At 35.2% G+C, this 26,285-nt stretch overlaps 1 protein-coding gene across 6 annotated transcripts in view; it reads left to right on the top strand.

Moving 5' to 3' along the window:
• Positions 1-26,285, top strand: part of USP25 (ubiquitin specific peptidase 25) — a 148,729-nt gene that overhangs the window by 29,344 nt on the left and 93,100 nt on the right. For 3 of the 6 annotated variants that reach the window (XM_042956528.1, XM_042956525.1, XM_042956527.1), the window contains exons 3-6: positions 1,116-1,260; positions 5,195-5,275; positions 13,106-13,229; positions 23,369-23,531. In XM_042956528.1, coding sequence (XP_042812462.1) covers positions 1,116-1,260; positions 5,195-5,275; positions 13,106-13,229; positions 23,369-23,531 — 513 coding nt within the window. Of the gene's footprint in view, positions 1-132; positions 187-1,115; positions 1,261-5,194; positions 5,276-13,105; positions 13,230-17,564; positions 17,662-23,368; positions 23,532-26,285 lie in introns of those variants that run through there. The other 3 variants (XM_042956529.1, XM_042956526.1, XM_042956530.1) reach the window with 3 other exon arrangements.

The following is a 26,285-nucleotide window of genomic DNA, read 5'->3' as shown; positions in this document are numbered from 1 at the left end:
TGGAATTGGAGTTGGGGTGGGGGTTGGGGATCTTATTCTTGCAGTTGCTCAGGCTTCAAACCTTGGAATCATCCTGATCTTTCTTTCACATATTTAATGTGAGAGCAAATAATGTTGGACTTTCTGCTTCAGTCCTTTCTCTCCCGTAGTGTATACTCAACACAGCCAGAGTGATCCATTTAAAATGTAAGTCATACCATATCATTTCTGTCCAAAACCCTCCACTAGCTTGCTATTACAGTCTGTGTGTATGCTGGAGTTCATGAGGCCTTCATTGTCTTAGGTGTTCTGGCCTTCTGTTACAGAGATCACTTCATTATTAATATCTGGGTTTCCTAATGTTGTTTCAGTTATCTGTCCTAGAGCTAAGTCTTCTATTTATTAACTCTACAGACTGTAGAGATAGAACTGGTCATGTCTCTTTTCATTGTTTTGTTGTAAAAATTAGTTTTCTAGCATCTGCTTCCTCCTAAATTAACTTCAGCATAATTTTATTCAGAAACGTTTTTGATGAGAACTACATAAAATTTATATATTTAATTTGGGTAGGATTGTTATCTTGACAGTATTGAGTATTTGTGTCTAGTTCTCTATGTCTCTGTACTATCAAGCTTCAGAATATTTTGCGATTTTCTTCCTTCAAGTCTGACATTTACTTAAGTTTGCCTCTAGGTATGTATTCAGCATATATATTACAGGGGAATATCTTTTATAGTTCTTCTTGTAGAAGTAGTGTTTTAAATATTCATTTTCACTCTTTTATATGGCAGGTTCCAAAACCGTTTTTTAGTTTGTTCATTTGTTTAGAAGCATCAATTTGTGATTGACTTTTGTTAAGGAGAAATGAAAGTAATGGAAAACTAAGTAATTATAGAATTACTACTTTTGTCATGTTAGTTGTCTTAACAGAAAAAGGAATTACTATTGGTAGAATATATTGTTTACGATCAATTTACACTATAAAATAGTATGAATCATTCAGATAGAATGATTTCAAATCTAAAAGTGACTTTTGCTATTTAAGTATTAGTTGCTATGGAGAAATTCAAATAAATTGTGTGAGAATGTATGGAGTTATTCCAAAATGTTTGATGTTCCATTCTTGATATTTGAAGGATAGTAATGGAAACTTGGAATTAGCAGTGGCTTTCCTTACTGCAAAGAATGCCAAGACCCCTCAGCAAGAGGAGACAACTTACTACCAAACAGCACTTCCTGGCAATGATAGATACATCAGTGTGGGAAGCCAAGCAGACACAAGTAAGTTTACTTCTCTCTTAATATTTTAATAAGAATGTAATGAAAAATTTTCCTTGGAAATATATTAATTTTGTTGAAGCAGAGGTGAAGGACAAAGAACTACTTAATCTTGGTTGTTTTTAGTGTAGTTGAAAAGAGTATATGTTTTTATTAGTTGCATTCTTTTTTTTTTTTTTTTTCCCAGTCCAGGAGTAAAACATTGTATTTAAGTTGTATATCCTTTCACAGAGCATTTCATTTAGTGTTCATTGTTGGAATATAGAACAGCTGTAGGTGTTACTCATTAAAGAAACAAACATTTCAAAGGTTTTACATGAGCACAAACACTTGTTTTATAGGTTTTAAGTGTTGGTAGAGGACTTAGTATTATTTTTGAAGGCAAACTATTGTTTCTAATTACTGATAGGTTTACCACTTACCAGAATTTCCCTTCCTTCAACCCTTGTTCCTCCCCCAAATTAAGATTTTAGAAAAAAGTTTATTACTGTGTAACAAAGTAAACACACATACACAGACATACATACATATGTAGGGAAAGGATTATATGGGACTCTACTTTTTCTTTATAATATGAATATATATTTTCAAAATATGTTTAATTACCTCTGTGTTTCATTTTGGTGTAATAACTGCACCATATAACATGTAGATATTTATTTTTATGCATTCTGGATTAACAGCATTTGGTTACTAACTAGTATTTGAAGAGAAGAAAATTTCTGATTTTTGTTTTTTAAAGATTTTATTTTTAAGTAATCTCTACACCCAACATGGGGCTTGAACTCACAACCCTGAGATCAAGAGTTCCATGCTCTACCTACTGAACCAGCTCGGCACCCCTCTTATTTTATTTGTACACTTTCTCAAAGTTAGGAAACGACTAGGAAGAAAGAACATATAAACATAGATGTTTATAACTGTTGGCGTTAAAGATTAGTGTTTGTTGGTAAAATATTTTAATTTCACAATTTTGGGATAATCTTAATATTTTTTGTTCCACAAATGACCTTATGTCACCCAAAGCTGAAATACTCCCATCTCACATAGATAATAGGCAACGGATGAAGTTTTATAAATGTGAAACAGCCCCAAGTGTTTTTATGTGTAAGTTGAAGACAAACTGTGGTTTGGCTCCTGTCTACATCTCTAACTTCATTTTCTACTGTTTTTCTCTTCTCACTTTATATGTGATAATTCAGAATGGCTTGAAGTTCTTATCATCCAGTGCTATTTAATTCCTCAGGTCTTTATGTTGCTGTTCCTTCTGTTGGGAGGGCCTTCTAGCCTTTGCCCCCAGCCTCATTACCTCTGGTGTTGTAAGACTTAGGTCAGGAGTTTTTGCTGTAGCAGGTGCTTCTCCAGCACCCAGAGCATACTTGGGTCTTAATGAGTACTGTGTAATTTTGAAATTATTTGCTTGTGCCTCTCTTTCTTACCAAACAGGAAGCTTAACAGGGCAAAAGACCATTGATGTTTGTACCATCATGCTAGATTTGCATGGTTACTCAAAAAGTGTTTGTTGAATTATTTTTGATAATACATGTAAAAAAGCTGTTTCAAAACCAATGAAAGGGAATGAGATTGAGAAGCTTGATGCAAGAAGTTGAAAAAAAGAGAAGTAATATGAGTAGAGAAAGAATTAATGTGTGAGAATAGCATCTAATATCTTTCAAGGTTCTGAGACTTGGGGGGAAATGAAATTAGGTACAAAAAAGAAAAAAGTTTTTGATTGAAGGCAGTTGGTTCACGTGAAGGCAGCAGGAAATTGACTAAACATGGTTCACTGTTCTAGTGGAAAGGATGACAAGGCTGATAGCTGTGAATTCTTAATATAGATGGTAGACTTTGTGACATGAGGTAGTGTGTGTGTGTATATATATATATATATATATATACATATATATATATATATATATATATGTATATATATATATATATATATATATATACATATATAGGTAGGTAGGGGAATTAGGGTTATAAGACTGTCCTGAATAAAAGAAGAGGTGTCATTTGTTCTGTGAAAGTCCGTGAATAATGCTTAAGCCAGATGTTATACCTGTTCAACACTGTTGACAAAGAATAGTGAAAATGTTATGGACAAGAGAGCTTCAAACAGATGTTCTTAGGGAGAAGGCACCCAGATTTCAGAAGGCATGTGTCCTATATAAATAATAATAAAAAATTTTGTGTGTGTGTGTAGCTCCTGAAAAATATTCCTTAAGCAATTTTATATTCCATGTGAAATGGTAGAGAAAGGAAATTTCAGGTTTGATTATAACTGATTATCATATTGAGCAAATTGTGTGCTGTTGTAATTTCTTTATCAATGAAACGTGTTATCCTTCTCACCAAGGTGCTAATTTATACTTAGTAATTCAATAATTTGGATAGTGTGTCCATAAAGTTGTTTTCAGATTGTTGAGAAAAACCCTTGTAAAAATAGAATGTGGTGATTGTATCATAACAGTATCAAACTGGGGAAAAAATATCTGATGAAGTAACCATTCTTTTCCATTTAACAAATGTGCACCATATTTCAAAAAGTTCTAAGTGTGATTGCCATTGGGAAATAGTCTTGATTCAGCATTTAAATTGGCAGTGTCATACTAGTGTTATATGTTTTCAAAATGAGAAAGTAAGGAGATGTCATGCATTCAACAGATCAGATTCTTTAAATCACTGTGCTATTATTCCTCAGGAGAAATGAAATCTTTTGTGTATTTTTAATTCTTGGAAGAAGTGGTAAAACATGTGGGGCGGAAAGATAGGAAATAATTACAACTATATATTCAAATACAGGCCTCTGCTGAAAAAGCTGTGTGTTGCAGGAGCATGGCATATTGAGTGATCAGAGTAAGGAAATTCTCAAGAGATTGTTCTAGTTATGAAAATCCTTTCGGAGCATTTTCTTAATTTTGTATGAAATACATTGTTATTTAAGAATTGACCATAGTTTAGCTTAATTTTTTCAAATACGGCTTTTTTTTTTAATTTTTTAAATTAAAAACAAATTTTATTCCTTCTTTTCTAAGTATTAAGTCGTTACAACCAGGGCTAAAACATAAACAACACCTTGCTAACTTCAAGTGTGTCATCTGTTGGTTGTGGTGCTAACAAAACATCTACATTTTGAAATAAAAGTCTCTACTGCTAAATACATAAGATTCCTTGTGGCTATAAACTCTTAGAAGGAATAAAATGTATCTTTTTTTAATGACTAGAAAAGTTTAGCTTTTAACATAATATCCCATAGAAGTCACATTGGGGGCTTGTGGGGAAATTTTCTTTTATGCATAACTGGGTATGTCAGGAAAATAGATCACTTGATTTGGAGATTCAACACATATTTGTGAACCTTCATTTAATATTGAAGAAGTAATTACATTTTCAATAGTAGGGCCGTGAGTGGGCTTTTTAGTGCATTTTTACCTTTCCTTTTTGAGAGAAAAAGAAAACATTTCAAGGAAAGCTTGTACTCTGCATAATAAGGAATTAAGTAGTAGTGTACCTGGCATCTTTTTATTGCTTTGGTAATTTTCCATACTGTAATTTAATACTCTCTTAAATTTTGAGAAAAGGTCTAAATCATTCGTGGTAATATTAGCAAAAATTTTAGACATCTTTTTTCACTACTTGGATCTCCTGTCCAGATTAGATATTGTGGATTGTCCAATAAATGCTTCCCACCTCCAGCTTAAATTGGAAATAAAATTGTTTTGGAGTTTTGCAGTAAAAGGTACTAATGCAAAGGGAACAAGGAGAGAGTGCAAGATATTGAGATATCATAGGTATACTTAATATCCTGTAAGTTTTTGTGTCATGGCAAACTCTGTCATTGACATGACCATACAAGGCTTTGCCCAATTTGAAATCAAGTAGTAATCTTCTTTCTTTCATGACCATTAAATTCTTTTGAACTTTTTTAAAACAGGAAAAAAGTATATGCCCACCAGAACAAGATGTGCTACAATTGAGCAATCAAAGTATGGATCAAAAGATGAGAGGGATTTGGGTAGGTAATTTTAACACAGAAAGTAATGCCGCATATTGGCTTAAGTTTTGGAGAAATAGGTATAACACATTGGAATAACTGTTAAGTGGTCGACCCTTCACAAATTTAGATTCAGTGTATCCCCCCCCCCCCCCCCGCCCCCCGCCAAAAGAACTGAATTATTAGGTGAGGATTGCAAAGAAAGTGAGAGGCTCTGTCTTAGAACTCTGGTCTTGGTTATATTGCTTGGCCACTCTAAAAATGATTTAAAGCACAAGTGATAAATAGATCCAAGTGTAGTGTTGTCATCTCTCCTGAGGGTAAATCACTTAATGTTAAGCAGTTTTGGATATTATTAATTGAACAGTAATATTTTTCCTGTTCTTCAAATATGTTAAACAAGTAACTGCAGATAGAGAAAAAATAATGCAAAGAAAGTTAAATCTTTTTCCATAGAGATTTCTAATGCATAAAACTATTTGGATGATTCACAAAAAGTCAAGGTTAAGCTGAAAAATAAGATGTTACAGTGGTGTGAAAGTTACTTATAACTGGTTGGATACAACTAGGCTAGGCTTACATTCTAATCTAAGCATGTACTTAGAATTCTGTTAGACATGTACTGCAGAATGACTTGTGTAAATTTATGAATTATATATATTTATATATATATTTGTATATTTATGAATTATATATATATATATTAATGTTTATTTTTGAGACGGACAGAGAGAGAGAGAGAGAGAAAGAGAGAGCATGAGCAAGGGAGGGGCAGAGAGAGAGGGAGACACAGAATCCAAAGCAGGCTCCAGGCTATGAGCTATCAGCACAGAGCCTGATGCGAGGCTTGAACCCATGAACAGTGAGATCGTGACCTGAGCCGAAGTCAGACGTTTAACCAACTGAGCCACCCAGGTACTCCAAATTTGTGAGTTTTCTTAAATTTTACTGCCAAATGATAGCTGTGGGCTATAACTTTTGTTGACTAATACTGAATGTTGTTGTTGTTGTTTTTTCCCCACAATCCAAGTTGCAAAACAATGAAGTTTATGACAAAATTCAGGAATGGCTGCTGTACTCTTCACTTTTGTTACCAGTACTGCCATTATAATGTCAGCAGCTATTATTAAAAATAGAACAAGACCATTTTGAGCTGAGCTATTCAATACAGTTGCCTGTAGTCACATGTGGGAACTTAAATTTAAAATATAAATTAAAATTAAATAATACTAAAATTTAGTTCCTCTGTTGGACTAGACACATTTTCAATGCTCAGTAGTAGTCACATGTGCCTAGTGGCTACCATATTGGACAGTACAGATTAACAGTACATTTCCATCATCACAGAAAGTTCTATTGGACCTCGCTGTTTGAGAGAGTCTGAATTCAGCAGTGAGAAGATTGGAAAAGTAGGAACATCTTTGGAGCTGAGTGAGAGCAGAGGAGAATGGGAGAATGCAGTGGGAAACATTTGTCCCCTTGAGCTGTGTTACACTGTGTATGTCTTCTTGCTTTTAAGTACTGTTCTAACATGATACTTGATTATGCTGTTGGTCCTAGAACTTAATAGAAAAAATTTTAGGTGGATGAAGCATATGTTCTTAAGTCTTCTAATTAGTCACTGTGAAGATGACTCACTCAGTTTTGTCTCTATTCCATAGTCGAGATTTGGCTTTTATTTGTTTAATAAATATTTATTGATTCCCTCATCTGTGTCAGGTACTTTTTTAGGCCTTTAGAAAACAGAGTCTCAGTTTACATAGGGGAAAGACAGTAAACAATAAATAAATAATGTCAGGCAGTAGTAAATTCATGAAAAACAGTAGAGCAGGGTGAAGGGATGGAGGGTGACAAGGATGTGGTTGTAGGTCAGGCATGAGTTGTGCCAAACAAGGGGTCAGTTGGGGAATATCTGTTGGATGAGTTCTCATTTACGAAGACACCTGAGTGAAGTTAGGGAGTAAACCTTGTGAATGTCTGAGGCAGGTACATCCCAGGCTAGGTAGGAGTATATTGGGCTCAGGAGCTGAATGGTGAGGATCTATGGTGAAGCAGAGTGAATGATGGTGAGCATGGTAGTGCCCTTACTTCCAGTCTGCTGACCATCCTTTTGATCATACTTGCCTGTCTCTCCTAAGGCATCCCCATCCTTCTGGTGGCCTAGTGATTTTTATTTTTAGTTTTACAAGCTCTTTGTAATCTCCCCAAGCAGTTCTTTGTACTCATCACTCCCTTGCCTAGAAATCTTTGCTAGTGGTGAAGGATTTCCCTTAAGTTTAACCTTATGTAGGTAAAGAAAACAATGGAAGAGCTTTTTTCCTCCTAAATTCAAAATCTTTACATGTATTGTAATTCAACTATATTATGGGCTAAATTGGCTTTTGTAAACTAACTTGGAAGCCTCATGTCATTTAATATACTATTTTCACGGGAAAATGAATTCTGAGTTATAAATAATTCATATATTTGAAAGTCTAATTCATTGTTATGTTGATGACTGCCTGTATTTTGGAATAAACAGAGAAATGTTTTGGAGTTGGTACTTAAGTTTTACTCAAATGGTAATTCTTTGGAGAGTGAAAGATTTATTAGGGTAAGTGTTATGTTTCGGTATATATATTTCTGACTGTATAGAAAAAATGTTTTAATTTGGGCAGACTTGAAAATATTGGAGGTTAATATTTATAGGCTTTTGTAACCTGTGATTTTCTATAGTGTTACTCAGCTAACAGTAACACATTTGTGCCCTGAGCTGTGTTCACACCTAGTACTAGAGGGAGGGTTGGTTGAAACATTTTGGTGTTTTACTGAGATCCTCCCTTGGCACAGTTATAAAAATATTCGTAATACTCTGATATTTGCTTGGATTTTTACAAAGGCTAAATTTTTATAATTGAAATTATAAATTGTTTCATTTAGAACTTGTTTATAGCTATGCTTATTCTCTGTTCCATTTTGAGTATAAGCATATAAGAAACTCATAGGGTGCTAGGCTTCATTGTGAAATTAATAGTTCATTACACGTTTCTTGTTTTAGGAGAAATTGTTCTCCTAACTCCAGAAAAAGAAACTCATGTTTAAGCATTCTATTGAGATAACATTTAATTTGCTAATATCTAGTCTTAAAATCATGTGTATTTGGTGTAAGAGTAGGTTGTAATAGTCTTTGAGGATTGCCCTATTGTTCTAAAATACCCTATGGGAATAAGCGTTAATGCAGTAATGGGAACATCATGGAGAAAATTATTGTAATTGTAGTAAAACTACAAATAATGAATAAACCTCCTCCATTGCTTAAAGGAAAAAGCCCCAGCTTTTCAGCTAAGGACCAATAATAGTCTCTGATCAACCTATCTTTTTAGCATTGAAGACTACTGTTGCTTGTTTATTCCTCTCCTTACACTCTGACACCAGATGTGTGCATTTTTCCCACCTCTGACAGATTCTCCAACACCAACTGGGTATCCTACAATTCAACTCAATTCTGAAACTGTCTACCTGGAGTTAGCATAGGGTTCCATAAGTTAAGAGCTCTCAGTCCCACAAGACTGTCCCCACTTTACATGCCAGTCACAAGTTCTACATTCTACATAGTCCACACTTCTGTCTGACTTGGCTACTGATTGGGGGTTCTCATAATCTCCTCCTTGATTTTGATAATTTGCAATAATGGCTCACAGAACTCAGGGAAACACTACATGGACTGGTTTATTGTATAAGGATATGATAAAGGATACAGATGAACAAGCCAGATGAAGAGGTATATAGAGTAGGATCTGGAAGGGATCCAGGAGCTGGAGCTCCTGTCTCATGGAGTTGGGGTGTGCCACTGTCCCAGCAGGTGAATGTGTTCACCAGTTCGGAAGCACTCTGAACCCTGTACTTTAAGGATTTTTATGGAGGTTTCATCAGGTAGGCATGGTTGATTACTAACTTAATCTCTAGCCCTTCTTTCCTCCCCAGGGAAAAAAGTTCCTCTCAAAGTTCCAAGCTTCTCATCATGGCTTGGTTTTTCTGGTGACCAGCATTCATCCTGAAGCCATACAGGAGCTGGTGAGCATCGGTTCATCCTGAGCTATACAGGAGTCCCCCAGGAGTCATCTCATTAGAACAAAAGATGTTCCTGTCACCCAGAAAATTCCAAGTGATTTAGGAACTCTGTGTCAGGAAATGGGTCAAAAACCAAATATAGAAACTAAAGATGCTCCTAGCATCTTTGTCACTCACCTTGCTCTTTGAATGGATTGTTTACCGATGCATGATTTTATAACACCACAGAAAAGATTTCCTTCCAAACGTTGGAAGAATGTCTGCTTTACGAAACAAATAAAAATTGTTAGTATCACTTGATTTCACCAGAAAAGACTTTAAGTGTTGGGAAGATGTATGCATAGTGATGGAAACAAGTTTTCAGAGGTACCATTTTTGCTTGAAAATTCCACATTAATCATTGGCAGCACATATTCTCATTTGTTCTCCCTCAGGTGACAGGATCACTTTGTTTATTCTAGAGAGAATATCTGCCAAATTTTGAAGTTTGAGTAATCATAGTTTGTTAGTTGTTTTTTTCAAGTAAAAATAGTGCTCTGTGAAAAAAATATCTGCCAATTCAGCTGGCTTGCAACTCAAGCATTATACTAACATGTTTTGCACATGCGCAAGCGGGGGAGGAGCAGAGAGAGAGAGAGGGAGAGAGAGAATCCCAAATAGGCTCTGTGCTGTGAGCGCAGAGCTGATGAGGGGCTCAGACTCACAAACGGAACCATGAGATCATGACCTGAGCCGAAATCACAGATCGGATGCCTAACCAACTGAGCCACCCAGGCGCCCCACACAAGTGTTTTTTCTGGAGCAAAAGCTTACTTTGGAAGCAGCAGAAGTACTATGCATACTTTGTATTTTGTCACATAGGGTTAAAAGAATATGTAAATCAGTGTTTGAGATTTAGTAAAATATTTTCCTTTATATCAAGGATCTAAGAGAAACAGGCTTTTTTTTTTTTTTTTTTTTGAATAGTGAGTATGCTTAGTTGTGACAGTGAATTGCTCAAAGAACTTGGTGCTACTGCCTCAATTTCTGCAGATGCAGCCATTTTATCCATCATTCTTTTGCATCATCAGTGCAAATATGATCACAGGAGAAAAGGCAGATAACATGTTGGTATTTTTAGGAGGATGATTTTTACCTATGGGACCCTTTTCTCTTAGGTCATGGGGGAATCCTGAAGGCTTTATTGACCACTCTTGGAAATTTGCTACTATGGAGGAAAGATTTAACAGTTAGAAGGCATAAATTTAAAACCTGTCCACCATTCTTTATTCTTATGATGGTATACTTCGTTTCTCACAACTGCAGTTATCTTTGAAATAGGTTTAAAACGACTTGTTTTTTACTTTTGTGTTTCTTGGGTTACAGTTCAATTATTAAAAAGCTCTAATTATAAGTTGTTACTATTTCTAAATGAGTTTTTGTTCTAGCCAGTTTGCTTTACTTGTCAGACATGAAACAGTAAATACTCCAGATAGTTTTAAAGAAGAAATTTAATACAGGGGATTAGGTTCTTACAAAAAAACAAAACAAAACAAAACACTGGAAGTACTAGAGGTGGGATCTCCAGCTCAGCCTTAGGAAATGATTCCCAGGTTCTTGCAGGACTGGCCACCCAGGGAAGCAGCTCCCTCTGCCACAATCAGGAAGATAGTGAATCAGGAGGCCGCCTCTGGGACTACTGAGTTCAAGAACTTACTTCTGCAGCTGCAGCCCAGAGAACAAGCAGGCAGGGTTAGGTAACTGCCACTGAGCTGTGCCTGAACATTGGAATGCAGTCTAGTTGCCACTTCTCTATCTCTTGACATCCCGAATCTGGAAATTGGACACTGGAATGCTATGTGGAACAACACGTATCTGTTCAGTCATGCTGGAGAAAATAGCCAAAAGCAGCAGGATAATGGCTTTCCCCTCGCTCCTTCCTTCTCAGTCTCTTGTTAGTGCATCTGACTGATGCAACCTAAATTCTATTCGGAACCATAGCTACAAGTGAATTGGGAAAATAGATTTGTTTAATCTTCCTAGCTTTTGTAGCTGAAGAAAGCACAGTAGGAGGATGAGAGACTGGAGTCTGAGGGCTAAGTAATCATATCTCCCATACCGGTTTTTCTGCTTCTTTGTGATTTTCATTTTTTTTGTTTGTTTGTTTTGTTTTGTTTTTTTTTTACTTCCATTGTTCTTTCTTTACTCACTTGCGTTCTAGTCATTTAATAACCACGGTAGTTCTCATTTTTTGGGGCCCATTCGTGCCTCTCTAGTCCTAGCTTCTTCAACAATTTTTAAGCTGGACTGGATAGCTACACCCAGGGTGACATCTGTCTGCAACTGTTGTCTAGATGGACTTGGGTCTTGTAAGCAAGACTTAGGAAACTTTCGCTTGCTGGTATATGTAGGCATGCTCCATCATTTCAGTTACCTTGCTATATTCTGTTCTACATTTTACCTGACTGAATTTTTTTGTATCCTACTTATTACATTTTCATTGTACTCTCTTAACGACATTTAAAAAACACCTTCCATAGCCAACAAATATTTCTAATATTCTTGTAAGCTGTTGTTGAGAGAAAAAAAGTGTCGATAACAGTAGAAGTAGACTTTTGAAACTATCAATATACATTATTTCTTTCTCAGTAAGTATGGCATATTCTTTTTGAGTAACTATAACCCTACAGTCAATTGGTAAAATACAGGCACCTTATTTTCCCATCCCCAACCCCTTTTCGTGTTTCCACTCTTGCAAAATTCTTTTCTAAGAGTTACAAAGAAACAAATTAATTTTTAATGTGTCTCAATATAAAACATTCAAAATACCTGTAACCATAAGCCCAACCTCACAAAGATAAGGTAAAACAGCTATAGCTTTTTCTCTTTCTTACTGTATTGTTGTGCAGTCCCCTACTTAGCAATGCATTATGGTTCTTATGATAATGGAGGTATTATTGCCATCTTTTGAGTGAAGGAAACTGACCAGTATAGAAAATTGGATTAAAAAGTGTTTTTTTCTGAAGGTAGTAATAGCTGTAGCCATTATTCTTTGGAAGAAGAATACTTACAGCATCAAGACTGTTTTCTTTCTTGCAAAAGAAAATAGTATCATTTATTTGTATATTTCTTGCTTTTTGTGAAATGAAAGTTTTTTTTTTAAATGAAAAGGACTGCATGTTCATTCATTAATTCGGATGGTAGCAAAGTGTTTAAAATAGAAAGTGAAAGGCCCTGATACTTCTAATCCCATAACCCTCAAAATTAATTACTGTTAACAGTTTAGTACATTCTTCTAGTCTTTAAAAAAATGTATATATAAACATATATTTATGGTCAGTTAGTTTCTGAAACATAATTTTTGAGATCTCCTTTATTATCATACTTTGATAGATAATGTGTAGGTGGTAGTATGTATGAATTGTAATGAGTATATGATTGAATTAACTTCAGAAAGCATAAATACAACTTTAATTATGTTGATTTCAATTTTTGTTGGGAAAGAACCAATTTTTTTTTTTTAGCATTCTTCTGCTTATTAGCTTTTAATCAGAGGCTTCCCAGTAAATACTGAGATTCCTCTGCAATGAAAATTATTTATGCTCTTATTGCTTTAGGTATATTTTCTAGGGAAGAACATTGAGTTTTAAAACATAACCAATTTAAAATGTGTTTGCATTCTCTTCAGAGAGGCTCTTATGGAGAATTAAGTTGGTGCTGACTTTGGTTTGAAAGGATATATTGGGTATAAAATCCCCATGATAAGAATTACCTTCATTTTGTTTGACTTTTAATTTTGAGAAAGATAGTTTTGCTTTTCAGATGTGATTGATCTCACTGGAGATGATAAAGATGATCTTCAGAGAGCAATTGCCTTGAGTTTGGCGGAATCAAACAGGGCATTCAGGGAGACTGGAATAACTGATGAGGAGCAAGCCATTAGCAGGTAAAAACATAATTTGTATAAAGTAGATATAAGTACTATTTATAATAGAAATAATAATTGGCTTTAATTAATTTCAAGAGGCACAAAGATATACTTTGTTATTTTAAATAAATCATTAATAAACTTCAGTACTGTTATATTTTCTGTAACCAAAATTTTCATATTCTAGTTCGATTGTATTTGGAGCTTAGATTTTTAGGATTTTGGAGTGGCATTATGAGGCGTTAAAATTTAGATGTATGTTTTCATATTGTTTTGATTGTTTTCTTACCCTAATCTCTTTTGGATATATTGTCCAATTCAGTTTATAGTCATTTATAGCAGGGGTTAGCAACCTTTTTCTGTAAAGGGCCAATAGCAAATGTTTTAGGCTTTATTGGCGATATGGTTTCTGTCAAAATTACTCAACTCTAGTATTATAGTGCCAAAGCAGGCATAGATAATATATAATTTAATGAGTGTGACTATGGTCCAATAAATCTTGATTTTAAAAACAGGCTGCCGACTGGATATAGCCCATGGGCCTTAATTCTCCATTTTCTGATCTATAATATGATAGTATGTTTATAGGTTTGTTTGTTTGTTTTTCTTTTAAAGAAATAGGCAAGGTTCCAAGATGTGTGATAGAATGAATCTTTTGATTTAATAATGAAAACTTTTTTAGTTTGAAACATTTTGATTCATCAGTGGATCAAATAAAAATAAATTTGATTTTTTCATGAAACAATGTTGATTTAAAAAAATCTTTATAATCTTCTAAACAACTTTGTGGAGGTAATGGTAACTCTTTTATTGAAGAGGAAATTGTTCTTTTAGGAGGTTAAATGATTTTCCAAAGGCACACAACTAAGGTAAATCTGACGACGCCAGTGTTCTTTACCCTCTAACGCCGTTGTTTGGTAGCAGAATGTACTAGCTTTCTCAGATAATTTCCCTTGGCACAATATCAATAATGCATTTCTTTGTAGGTAATCTGAGATTACTGTATGGTAGGAGATGCCTCAAAATGCTATGTTTAGCAAAGGCACATAATTTTTCTTAGTAATACTTCTTAATGTCTTTAAATGTTACTTTGTAAGACATTAAGATGGAAAGACTTAAATTAAGATTTATTGTCTTTTTCAGTTGGGGCTAATTTCAGTTAATGCCAGTAATTTTAAATGAAAAACCAAAAATTCATACATTATCTTTAGACATTTTAATTAGGCTTTTTTTTGTGTGAAGGATTTAGAGAAATTGTAAAATTAGTTTTTGCCTCAAAAAAAGGATCAGAATGAAATAATTGTCTTGAATAATTATAAAACTTGGCAGGACTTAAACTTTGAGGAGAAATATTTTAAACATGAAATAGGCGAGTTGGATTTCATATTTAAGGGCAATGATCTTTTAAGTGTAAAAGATTGTAATATAGAATATATATTATAATGCAAATCTTGTTTGTAAAAGTATATGTATATTGTAGAAGCGAATTTACATGAGTATACAACAGAAAAAAGTCTGGAAGCTTATATACCAAATAGTGTCACTAGTTTTTATATCATCTGTTTTCTAATTGAAACAGCATGTACCAGTTAGTTAATAAATAAAAATAACTTGAAAGTTAAGGATTAAAACTTATTCCTAATCTGTTACTTAATGTATATGTTATGTATTGCTCTAGATACTCATTTTTGTCCAAATGGGAACCTATATCTCTTAAGATAATGTTCTTTTTTATTCTTGGTCTTTTAAATTCTAATATACTCTTAAAATAGTGAATACTTTATAAATATTTTTATTGTACATAACATTACCGACATTTGGTGTGGTGTAATATACCATGAAATTTTACATAAAATTATATTCTGTAGAAGTAAAAAATCATATTAATTTAGTTGCAAAATGTAAGTCTTTTCTGGTATGTGTAGATTTTATAATTTACAGCTAACAAAAATATGTCAAGTGTAAAATGTGCAGTTAATAAGCACATATGTAAATCATACTGTGTCAGACAGGGGCACCTGGGTGACTCAGTCGGTTAAGCCTCTGACTTTGACTCAGGTTTTGATCTCATGGTTCATAGGTTTGGGCCCCGCATCTGGCTCTGTGCTGACAGCTCAGAGCCTGGAGCCTGCTTCAGATTCTGTGTCTCCCTGTCTCTCTGCCCTTCCCCTACTCGTACTCTGTCTCCCTCTCTTTCTTTCAAAAATAAACACTGAAAAAAAAAAAAAAAAAAAAATCAAAAGGGAATAAGAGAATTGTAGCTAAATATATGGCAAAGAGATATTTATATTTGTTCCTATGGGTTTTATGAAGGTTTAGGCTTCTAAATTCAAAAGAGAAAATGATTTTTAAGAAACAGTTTATATATCATGCATCAAAGTAAATTTAACTATTTGCTCATTACTTATGCTCAGATAGCAAAGTTTAACCCAACAGAATCATTTGACTATGATTATATTTCAGCAGACGTACTTTAATATGAGTTCATACATTTGGAATACTACATTATAATTATATGAGTTACAGCATATCTTTTTATATCTCACAATCCTCTGTGTAGGCACTCACAAATTTCATGGTAAATTTCTTAAGTGGAACATTTAAAAAAAAGTTTTTTTTTTTACATTTATTTATTTTTGAGAGAGAGAGACAGACACAGGATCCCAAGCAGGCTCTGCACTGTAAGCAAAAGAGAAAGAGAGAAAGCAAATTCTAGGGAGTATGCTACTAAGCTTGCCACACTTAGAAAAACAAACCCACAAACAAAACCCAGGTGCTCGGGGCATCTGGGTGGCTCAATTGGTTAAGTGTCTGACTTCGGCTCAGGTCACGATCTCATGGTTCATGGGTTCAAGCCCTGAATTGGGCTGTGTGCTGACAGCCCAAAGCCTGAAGCCTGCTTCGGATTCTCTCTCTCTCTCTCTCTCCCTCTCCCTCTCCCTCTCCCTCTCCCTCTCCCTCTCCCTCCCTCTCCCCCTCTCCCCCTCTCCCCCTCTCCCTCTCCCTCTCCCTCTCCCTCTCCCTCCCTCTCTCCCTCTCTCCCTCTCCCTCCCTCTCTCCCTCTCTCCCTCTCCCTGCTCACTCTCTTTCTCTCTCTGTCTCTCTCTCAAAAATAAATAAACATTAAACAAATTTAAAAAAAAGAAAAAGTTGGATGCTCAGCCAACTGAGCCACCCAGGCATCCTGGGGAATTTAGTTTTGGATGGTGTTGTTTTTGTGTTGTTTCTAGGTTCTGGCAGAATCAAAAGTATAGTCTCTCTAGGAGGGTGTCTTTATCCTTGGCCTCAGAGAACCCCTTCGGTAGCTTTTGAAGCTCTGTAAGAACCCACCCTGAAAATTACCACACACACTTGGAAAAAAGAAAAAAATACCGTGAGAATCAGCAAGAGCAATAGGCAGTACACATGTATTTAGATATTGTGATTGATAGAGTTATGCTTTAGCTTTTACAGGATATAAGAAATCCTTGAAAATATGACGTAGTACATTTGAAAAAGAATGGAAAATATCTTCTGGAAATGAAAATTAGAATTACCAAAGTAAGACCAGAAAAGAAAACAGAATATAGGTTTAATAGGTTAGAAATAGCTAAAGAACGGGGGAGGAGGCACGGGAGTCACGATCACAGGGTCACGGGATTGAAATCTGCATCGGGCTTTAGACCAAGCATGGAGCCTGCTTGGAATTCTCTCTGCCCCTCTCCCCGCTTGCACATGCATGCGTGCTGGCTCTCTCTCTAAAACAAAATAAAAACAAAAAACAAAACAAAAAAGAAGTAGCTAAAGAACATTAGTCTGGAGGGTGAATAGGAGAAGAAATTCTCCAATTTGTAACAGATAGCTAAAAAAAAAGAAAAATATGGAGATAGGTTAAAAGACATGGAAAATAAAGTGAGTAGGTCTAACATACTTTAATTGGTGTTACAGAAGGAGAGGAGAGAGTGGCTCAAAGGCCATATTTAAAGAGATAATAATTTATAATTTTTCAGAAGTGGAAAAAACCTATAATTTCGCAAAGCCCAACAAATCCTAGTTGGGAAAATTAAAAGAAACCCACACCAGAGTCACGATAATGATACTCCAGAACATTTAGGACTGAGAAAATCTTTAAAATATTCACAGAGAAAAAAGGAATCATCCTAAAAATAGTGACAGTGAAGGTGACAAATGACACAGTTGACACAGTAATAAGACACATGAAAATCATGAAATGATTTTCAGTGAATGAAAAGAACTGCCAGGATTCTTTGCTCAGTGAAACAGTGAGGGGTAGTCTCACCAGGGCACTTTTCCTTGTGTTTCAGGCTCCAAGGGCAGTTCTGGAAGACTGAGTGTGGGGTGGTTATACTGCCTCCACTGCTACAAAATCAGTATGTCCCATTCCGGTAGTTGTAATTTTACCTCTTTTTGCAGTAATTTTCTACTTGAACCTGACCTTTCATCTAGAAGGGTAAGTGCAAGAGGAAAAAAATTTTTACAAAATTTACAGGGGCTCATTGTGGCTCCCACATAGGCCTCCATGGGCCATTGTAGAGAAACTGATTGAGCCGTGTGTTCAACTGACTATTGACTAGTTTTATACTCCAAGACCATTCAGTCCAACAAGGAAGTCCAGGGGTCTGAGCTGGAGTTAAGTTTGGGAGCCACCTGGGGTAGGGGGTTTACCAACCAAAATGGCCTGCTGTTGCCCTTAGGGAAAGAAAAAAGCATCATGTCCAGGAGCAGTTAGGGTGGGACTCTGAATTTTTATTACATTTCTTTATTTTTGAGAGGCAGAGAGAGACAGAGCATGAGTGGGGGAGGGGCAGAGAGAGAGGGAGACACAGAATCCAAAGCAGGCTCCAGGCTCCAAGCTGTCAGCCCAGAGCCCGATGCTGGGGTTGAACCCACGAACCATGAGATCATGACCTGAGCCGAAGTCGGACACTCAACCTACTGAGTCACTCAGGCACCCCGGATTCTGAATTTTTAAAATAGTTCTCTTTTTTTTTATTAAAAAAATGTTTTTAATGTTTGTCTTTGAGAGAGAGACACACAGAATGCAAGCAGGAGAGGGGCAGAGAGAGGAGGAGACACAGAATCTGAAGTAGGTTCCAGGCTCTGAGCTGTCAGCACAGAGCCCAACGTGGGGCTCAAACTCATGCAACAGTGAGATCATGACCTGAGCCAAAGTCAGTCACTTAACCAACTGAGCCACCCAGGCACCCCTAAAATAGATCTCTTAACTCCTACCCTTTTTATTTAGGAAGCTGTGTGAGAGGAAACTGCATTAAGAAGATGTGTAGGTGAGGCAGTCAATTATAAATCTTTTTAGTTTTGTGAAAATAATAGTAAGGCTCAACAATACCAGATACCTGTGGATCATAGAAGACCCATGGAATGCTTTAATTCCTATTTAATTACTATTCATTTTTTGAGTCATTTCTGACATTGTCAGAGTACAAGTGGTCCGGAAAAATTGAAAATATGAAACAGATTAGTTTCAAGGAATGCAGGACTGTGGCCAGAATTGACTGATTAGATGGGAACAGCAACACTGTAACTTGAAACAGTGTCAATAGTGAGGTACCACCTAGTCCCAAGAAGGGCAGAGGCCAGTAAGTGGGGAGAGCTGAGTGGCCAAAGGTTCTTTGTAGTCAGTCTTCCAGAATTGACAGGCAGGAATCCCCCATACAGTGTGTCCTACCTCACCACAAGAGAAACAGATCAACTTTTGGAAGAGTCACATGTCTGACAGGCAGGCAGTGGTAGCCTCTGTGTCGGAAACATAGAATCTCTTAATTTGTATTCAACATACGATTATTGACATGTTGCCTTGTTGGCTGTAATGATACATTGCAGCAGTGGCGGCCGTCTGGTTAGTGCACACTTGCCAAGTCATCCCCTTAGAGAACAGGCCCCACTGTTCCTCCATCACAGTGGCTAAGATGAAACAGCAGGACTATACCAAATATTGGTAAGCATGTGAGTACCTGGAACTGTCACATATTGTTGGTAGGGGTGTATAATGGAATTACCACTTTGGAAAATCTGGAAAACTGGGTACTTATAATGAATTTCAACATATACTATACTACTACTTAGTGTTTCCATTCCTAGGTATAGACCCTTGAGAAAGGAGTCCATTAGTTTTATTGATAATAACTAAAAACTGCAAACAATTGAAACTTGATGCAAAAAACTGACTGCTGTATGATTTCGTTTCTGTGATGTTTAAGGACAGGCAAAACTAATTTACAGTGATAGAAGTCAGAATGGTGATTTCCTGGGAATCACTCTTGGCTATAAAAAGGGTATGAGAGAATTTACTAGAACGATGGATATTTTCTGTATTTTTATCTGGGTGGTAGTTAAATAGGTGTATAGATATGTAAAAAGTTTCACTGAGCTGTACATTTAAGATTTGTGTATCTTATATGCAAATTATCCCTCTACAAAGTACTCTTTCCAAGAAAAGCATGCTTTGAGCTATGTTGATTGATAATCAATATGCAAAAATTATATTTCTATGTACAAAAAGAATGATAGGGAGAAATTTTAAAAAGCTACCATTTATAACATAAAACTGTCAAAGACAAGAATAAATTTAATGAATGTGCAAGAACTTCCAAGAAAATTAGCAAATATCATTGAGACACATTAATGAATATGTAAATAATTGGAAACATATTGTATTTCACAAATTGGAAGATTGAATGTTGTAAAAATGGTCAGTTTTCCTTAAACTGATTTATGGATATAGTATGATCCTAATCATAATACCATTTTTTTCAAAAAAGGAAAATTACAAAATTATTCCTCTCTTCCTTCTTTCCTCCCCCTCCCTCCCTTCTTTCTTTCCTTCTTCAGTCCTCTGTCTCCTCCCTTCCCCTCCCTTCCCCTCCCTTCCCCTTCCCTTCTCCCTCCCTTCCCTCTTTCCTTTTCATTTTCTTTTTTGTTGGTCTATACAGCCTAAATGATATGTATGTTTTTCAGTGAGTGTGATGTTTCCCTAAATGTACTCAGATGATCTAAAGTGGGATGTTTTCAACATTACTGCTACGATGCAATTTAAATAATTTAAATATAATTAACACTACAAACATAATAAAACTAGCAAAAACCCAAAAACCAAAATCAGTACAATAAAAATTTAATGGGAAGGTGAACATTTATCATAAGTAAGTGCTTTAAATATTCCATGTAGAGTGTAGAAGGAAAAGAGCAAAACATTTTATCATCTTTGTGTATTGCTGCATGGTCATGACCAGTGTTGGGAAGATAAGAAAGCAGGTGATGGGTAGTGGGAATTGGTTTTTGATTTGTGGCTTTTGGGGTTGCATCTCTCAGCATGCTGTATTTTGCTATAAGCTATTTCTAAGCTCTCTGAGATTTACAGTGTTGTTTTTTTTCTTTGTTTTTGTTTTTTGTTTTTTCTCTCTACTGGCAGACTTAATATCTGGATTTGTAGCTATTGCATACTTTATACTTCAGAGCATGGATAGTATCAGTGGCTTTACTTTGGTGAGGTCAGGGAAGGAACTCTTATTTATGTAGGACCTGGCTTTATAGAAAGTTTATATTCATTTTGCCAATACTAGACTATAAAAAGGGATGGGGTCTTGGGAATAGAGTAATATTTGGGCTAGAGATTGGGCTTTTGCCAGAAAAATAGAGAAGCAGCAGCCACATCTAATATCTTAATCCTTTCACTGTAAACATTTGTTTAGCCCTTAGTATTTATCATATGTGCTCTAGGAATGAAACAAATCTGTTTTTACCCTCCAGATGCTGATGCGAGAGACTGGCTGAGTAATAAATATTTTTGGTGCAGTGTGATAAATGTATTAATAGCTTTTTAGGAGTCAGGAAGAGTTGGTGGGAAACTTAGTGAAGTGTGTTGTAAGTCCCTGGTGATACAAAACTGAATGTGTTATAAACTGTAAATCAAGGTCACAGAGTCATGGCATTCTTCCATCCACCATCTTTTAGTATGATAGCTCTACCATGTGGTGTGGTTAAGGAATGTTACAATAAACCTAGTTCTTTAAAACCCGTATTTTTTGTTATAATGAATGAAGAGATCTACATATGACTGAGTTGAGTCTTCTTCTTTCCTGTTTGTGGTATTTGCAGCTTTCCCCAGAACTCATTGCTTGTTTTAGTTCATTCATCTCTAATTACCAAGGCTGAAATAAGTTTCCTTTATTTATACTCCTAAATATGCATATGCGTTACAAAAAGAACAAAATTGTCAAAGGAAAGCACTCTCATTTGTAAAAGTCAATAAAAAATTAAATATACCTTATATACAGCAGTCTTTTGTGTTATAGTTCCCTTTTGTATACTTACATTAAATAATTGCCTTGTACAAAATCAGTTCTAATATATTATTATTATATTGAACTGTACAACTTGAACAGTAGGGAGTCTTTCAAGTTGGCTTTTTTACTTTTTATTTCCCCCTTACGTTCTTGAAAACTTCATAACAGTGGGCTATTCTAGACAAATTCTTACTTTCTTCTGCCCCAACTCACCTAACTAAGTATTTCCAAGGATTCTGGTACCTTTTACTGGTAAATAGTTGATAAGAAAAAGCTTCCCATGGGCTGTGGTTGCATGTGAGAGCTGGTTTTTGGGCACAGTACTGTTGCTAATACTGGATCACTTTTAAAAGTTACAGAGGTATTGCAAACTGTTTGTTTTTATTTTAATTTTATTTTTTTATTTATCTTGAGAGAGGGTTCACATGTGTGCAAATGGGGGATGGGCAGAGAAAGAGGGAGAGAGAGAATCCCAATCAGGCTCTGTGCTGACAGCGCAGAATCCGACATGGGGGTCTATTCCGTGAACCGTCAGATTATGACCTGAGCCTAAATCAAGAGTCAGACACTTAATCAACTGAGCCATTCAGGCACCCCTGAGGTGTTCATTTATAAATGTCTTGAGTTTGATCTTTGCATTTCAACCTATCATGTTGTTACCTGCTATTTTTTAGGATGTGGTTTCATTGATTCCCAAACGGAGACTTTATCCTGTATTCACATAACTTAAGTGATGATGTTATCCTGTATTCACATAACTTAAGCAATGATAAGTTGAGTCCTATTATATTTTATCTAATGTCATGTTGAAAATAATACTGTTAGAGATAAAAGTATAATTTACTTTTCCCCCATAATTAAGGAATATAGCTATATGAATTTGACATTAATCTTAGAGGGCAAAATCTTTAAAATAAAGATGGTGTAGCATGAGTGAGATTTTCACAAGTAGCCAAAATGTTGGAAAAACTTACTCTTGATAAAGTCTTTTTAATTAACACAAAATGGGTTAAGACGCTTTGAATATTACTTATGCTTATTAAGAGTAGTGACACGTTTTGAACAGGCAAAATGCTTTGTTAGTTATATTGGGAATTAAGGTTTTCCTGCATGTTGTTACTTGCTTATGAGCAAGAAAAACGTGATTAAGCAAAGTAGCCTTATTCTTGCCATGTTTAGATGTATGTAAGATATTATATAGATAAGCTTATTTTTAAGAGGTAAATCTTTTATTATTCTGATATGTATGTAGGTAAGATTTTGGGTGAAAAAATAAACACATAACTATTCTCTTTATTTAGCTGTCATAAGTCATAGAACCCTAGAACTGAAAGAACTCTAGAATTTACCTTAGCTTTTTTTTTTCCTTTTAATAGAAAAGGAAAATTAATGGTCAGAGGAGTAAAAGTTCAGTTTGTTTAGGAATGTTTTCTTGGTGATTTAAAGCAGTTATTATTAAAAACTAGTCTTTATGTTATTTTATAAATATTTACTAGAGTGATTTCTTAGAAAACTTAATATAGGTGCTATATTCCTGGTACTAAGCCTCATATCTGTTGAACCATAATTTAACATAATATATTTTCTGTTTTATAACACTGTCTTTTGCATTTGAAATTTCCTTTTTCTTAGGAAAAAAGGCTGCGTGTCTCTTGATATGTTTGCAACTACTGTGTGCTTACAGAAAACTAACTTCTACTTGAGTAAAGTTTGTGTTTAACATTAATTCCCCAGATACGTTATCCCTAGCTTACGTAATTAAAATCCTTAGTTTGTGGTATGTTATTTCCTAGGTTACAGCACTAAATTAATAGTGTATTTTTTTTTTTTATCATTTTCTTTCCATCGTTTAAGAGTTCTTGAAGCCAGCATAGCAGAAAATAAAGCCTGTTTAAAGAGGACGCCTACAGAAGTTTGGAGGGATTCTCGAAACCCTTACGATAGAAAAAGGCAGGACAAAGCTCCTGTTGGACTAAAGAATGTTGGCAATACTTGCTGGTTTAGTGCTGTTATTCAGGTAAGGATCTTCATGCAGATCTTACTTGGTGGGCATGATGGCAATGGAAAGTGGGTTGGGGTGTGTGTCTTTTAAATTGTGTACTTTAAACATAAATGTAAGCAAGGTTTTAATATGCCCTTCTGTCCAATGAGCTAGTTGTGGATTGTTAATACTCCTCTCTCTTCTCTTGTCCTCACCCCAGTATGAAGCTTTAATAGTAGAGTAGTACTTAACCCTTTCACTTATTTGGAAATAATCTCCTTCCTCCCTTCTGTTAGGAGTTATTGTCAGAGTAGAAAGAGTAAAAAATATTTTGTATGTATTACTCTGCAAATTTTGAGAAGGATATAACCGAGATATGAAAGCAGAACTGTTATTTTTTGTTGTTGTTAACCAAATTAAATTATTGTACATGATGGAAGATGTTATTCATAGAATTATACTCATTTTAATTATATTCTTAATATAAGGTGACAATTTGAGGAGGGTATAGATTGACATAATTTTCTAAGCATATGATGTGTAAAGAATAAATATTGATAAATCAAGAGTAATGAATTTTTTTTTAACTTGAAAGGCCCTTAATGAAATGTTTCTTGAAACCCTTATTCTAAAATGAAAAATATTTGTATGCATAGTTATGCATCCTCTTCTCAATTTGGACTAATTTTCTTTCTTTCTTTCTTTCTTTCTTTCTTTCTTTCTTTCTTTCTTTCTTTCTTTTTCACTTTTCTTTTATGAGATACTATTGTCATAATTCTTTACTATTCTCAGGTAGACATTGGTAATGTTATCCATCAGATTAGAAAACATGAAATTAAATGATCTCCTTAAAACAATCTATGGGGGCGCCTGGGTGGCTCAGTCAGTTAAGCGTCTGACCTCGGCTCAGGTCATGATCTCACAGTTGGTGAGTTCGAGCCCTGCATCAGGCTCCGTGCTCACAGCTTGGAGCCTGGAGCCTGCTTCGGATTCTTTGTCTCCCTCTCTCTCTGCTCCTCCCCTGCTTGCACTCTGTCTCTGTCTCTCTCTCTCAAAAATAAGTAAACATTAAAAAATTAAAAAAAAAATAAAATAAAAAAATAAAACAATCTATGAATAATAACATACTCAATTTTTATGACCCTTTAGGAAAATCTTTTGTTTTCCTAATACAGTTGAATTATAGCTTATTATTTAGTATTCCTGAGGAGTACTGTTTAAATCATTATGTATGCCATTTCTTCTTATATTCAAAATATCTCTTCATTCTGTAGCTTCCCAAATCTGTAGGTACGATGGTATAAACTTTTGTGTGATATTAAAGCAACTAACTGGTTATTTAGTTCATTTTCTATAAAATTGTTAATTGTCTTCTGTAATTTTAACCTTTTTTCTACTTCAGTGTTATAATTTCCAACTGTCACTCCCTTTTTTGTTTGGCACATAATATCGTACAATTTGATTCCCTTTGGTTTTCTAGATTTATGTCTCTAAATTCTGTAGTGTATACTAGTTTTAAGTAATATACTGTGTTGTTTGTTTTTTAGGCTATTAAAATGTTAATGAATACCTGAATTAACATAAATCTGTAGTAATACCTTTGTTCCTGTCTTTGATTATACATTAATTATTCATGTACCTGACAATAATATCTACAATTTTATTAGAATCTTTATGTCTTGCTTTACTTTACTTTGCACTGTAAGAGTTTTTACATTTTATTGTTCAATATAAGTTTTATAATTTAGACCTTATTTGAAAAATATGAAGCACAGTTTGAAGGCTGTGATGTGAGTCTTCAATTATGCTTTGCTGCCTGTATTTGGACAAGTAGGTGCTATCTCTGCACTTTAATGGCCAGCTAATGAGGCTCATTGGTTAATGAGGCCTCTTTTAGAAAAACTGTTAGAAGAAAGTACTTGCAAATGATCAATATTTCTTAGTTAGAATAGGTGCTTTGTATTTCTATACACCGTATTGTAAGAAAGGCCTGTTTGAAATGATGACTAAATTCATACTAATAGAAATGGGGATAACCACTTTTTGTTTTCATGGGATAAACTTCTTTCAGTATCTTGGTTCAAATTTTTTTTTAATTTTCTTTTATATTTGTTTATTTTAGAGAGAGAGAGAGTGTGAGCATGCAAGAGTGGGGAAAGGGCAGAGAGAGAGACACACACAAAATCCAAAGCAGGCTCTAGGCTCTGAGCTGTCAGTACAGAGCTTGACACAGGGCTCGAACTCATGAACCACCAGATCATGACCTGAGTCAAAGTGGGACGCTTAACTGACTGAACTACTCAGGCACTCCCAGAATTTTATTTTATTTATTTATTATTATTATTTTTTAATGTTTATTTATTTTTGAGAAAGACAGAGTTTAAGTGGGGGGAGGGGCAGAGAGAGAGAGAGAGACACAGAATCCGAAGCAGGCTCCAGACTCTGAGCCATCAGCACAGAGCCCGATGTGGGGCTCGAACTCACTAACCGCAAGATCATGACCTGAGCCGAAGTCGGACACTTAATTGACTGAGACATCCAGGTGCCCCCAGAATTTTATTTTATTTTATTATTATTATTATTATTTTTATTTTTAACGTTTATTTTTGAGACACAGAGCATGAGTGGGGGAGGGGCAGAGAGGGAGAGACAGAATCCAAAACAGGCTCCAGGCTCTGAGCTGTCAGCACAGAGCCCATTTGGGGCTCAAACCCACAAGCTGTGAGGTCATGACCTGAGCCAAAGGCAGACAGTCAACCGACTGAGCCACCCAGGCACCCCGAGAATTTT

Source organism: Panthera tigris, chromosome C2 (genome assembly GCF_018350195.1).
Source record: "Panthera tigris isolate Pti1 chromosome C2, P.tigris_Pti1_mat1.1, whole genome shotgun sequence".
In the NCBI taxonomy this organism is placed as follows: Eukaryota; Metazoa; Chordata; class Mammalia; order Carnivora; family Felidae; genus Panthera; species Panthera tigris.
The sequence above is the reverse complement of the archived record's forward strand: the minus strand, read 5'-3'. Positions and strand labels throughout refer to the sequence as shown.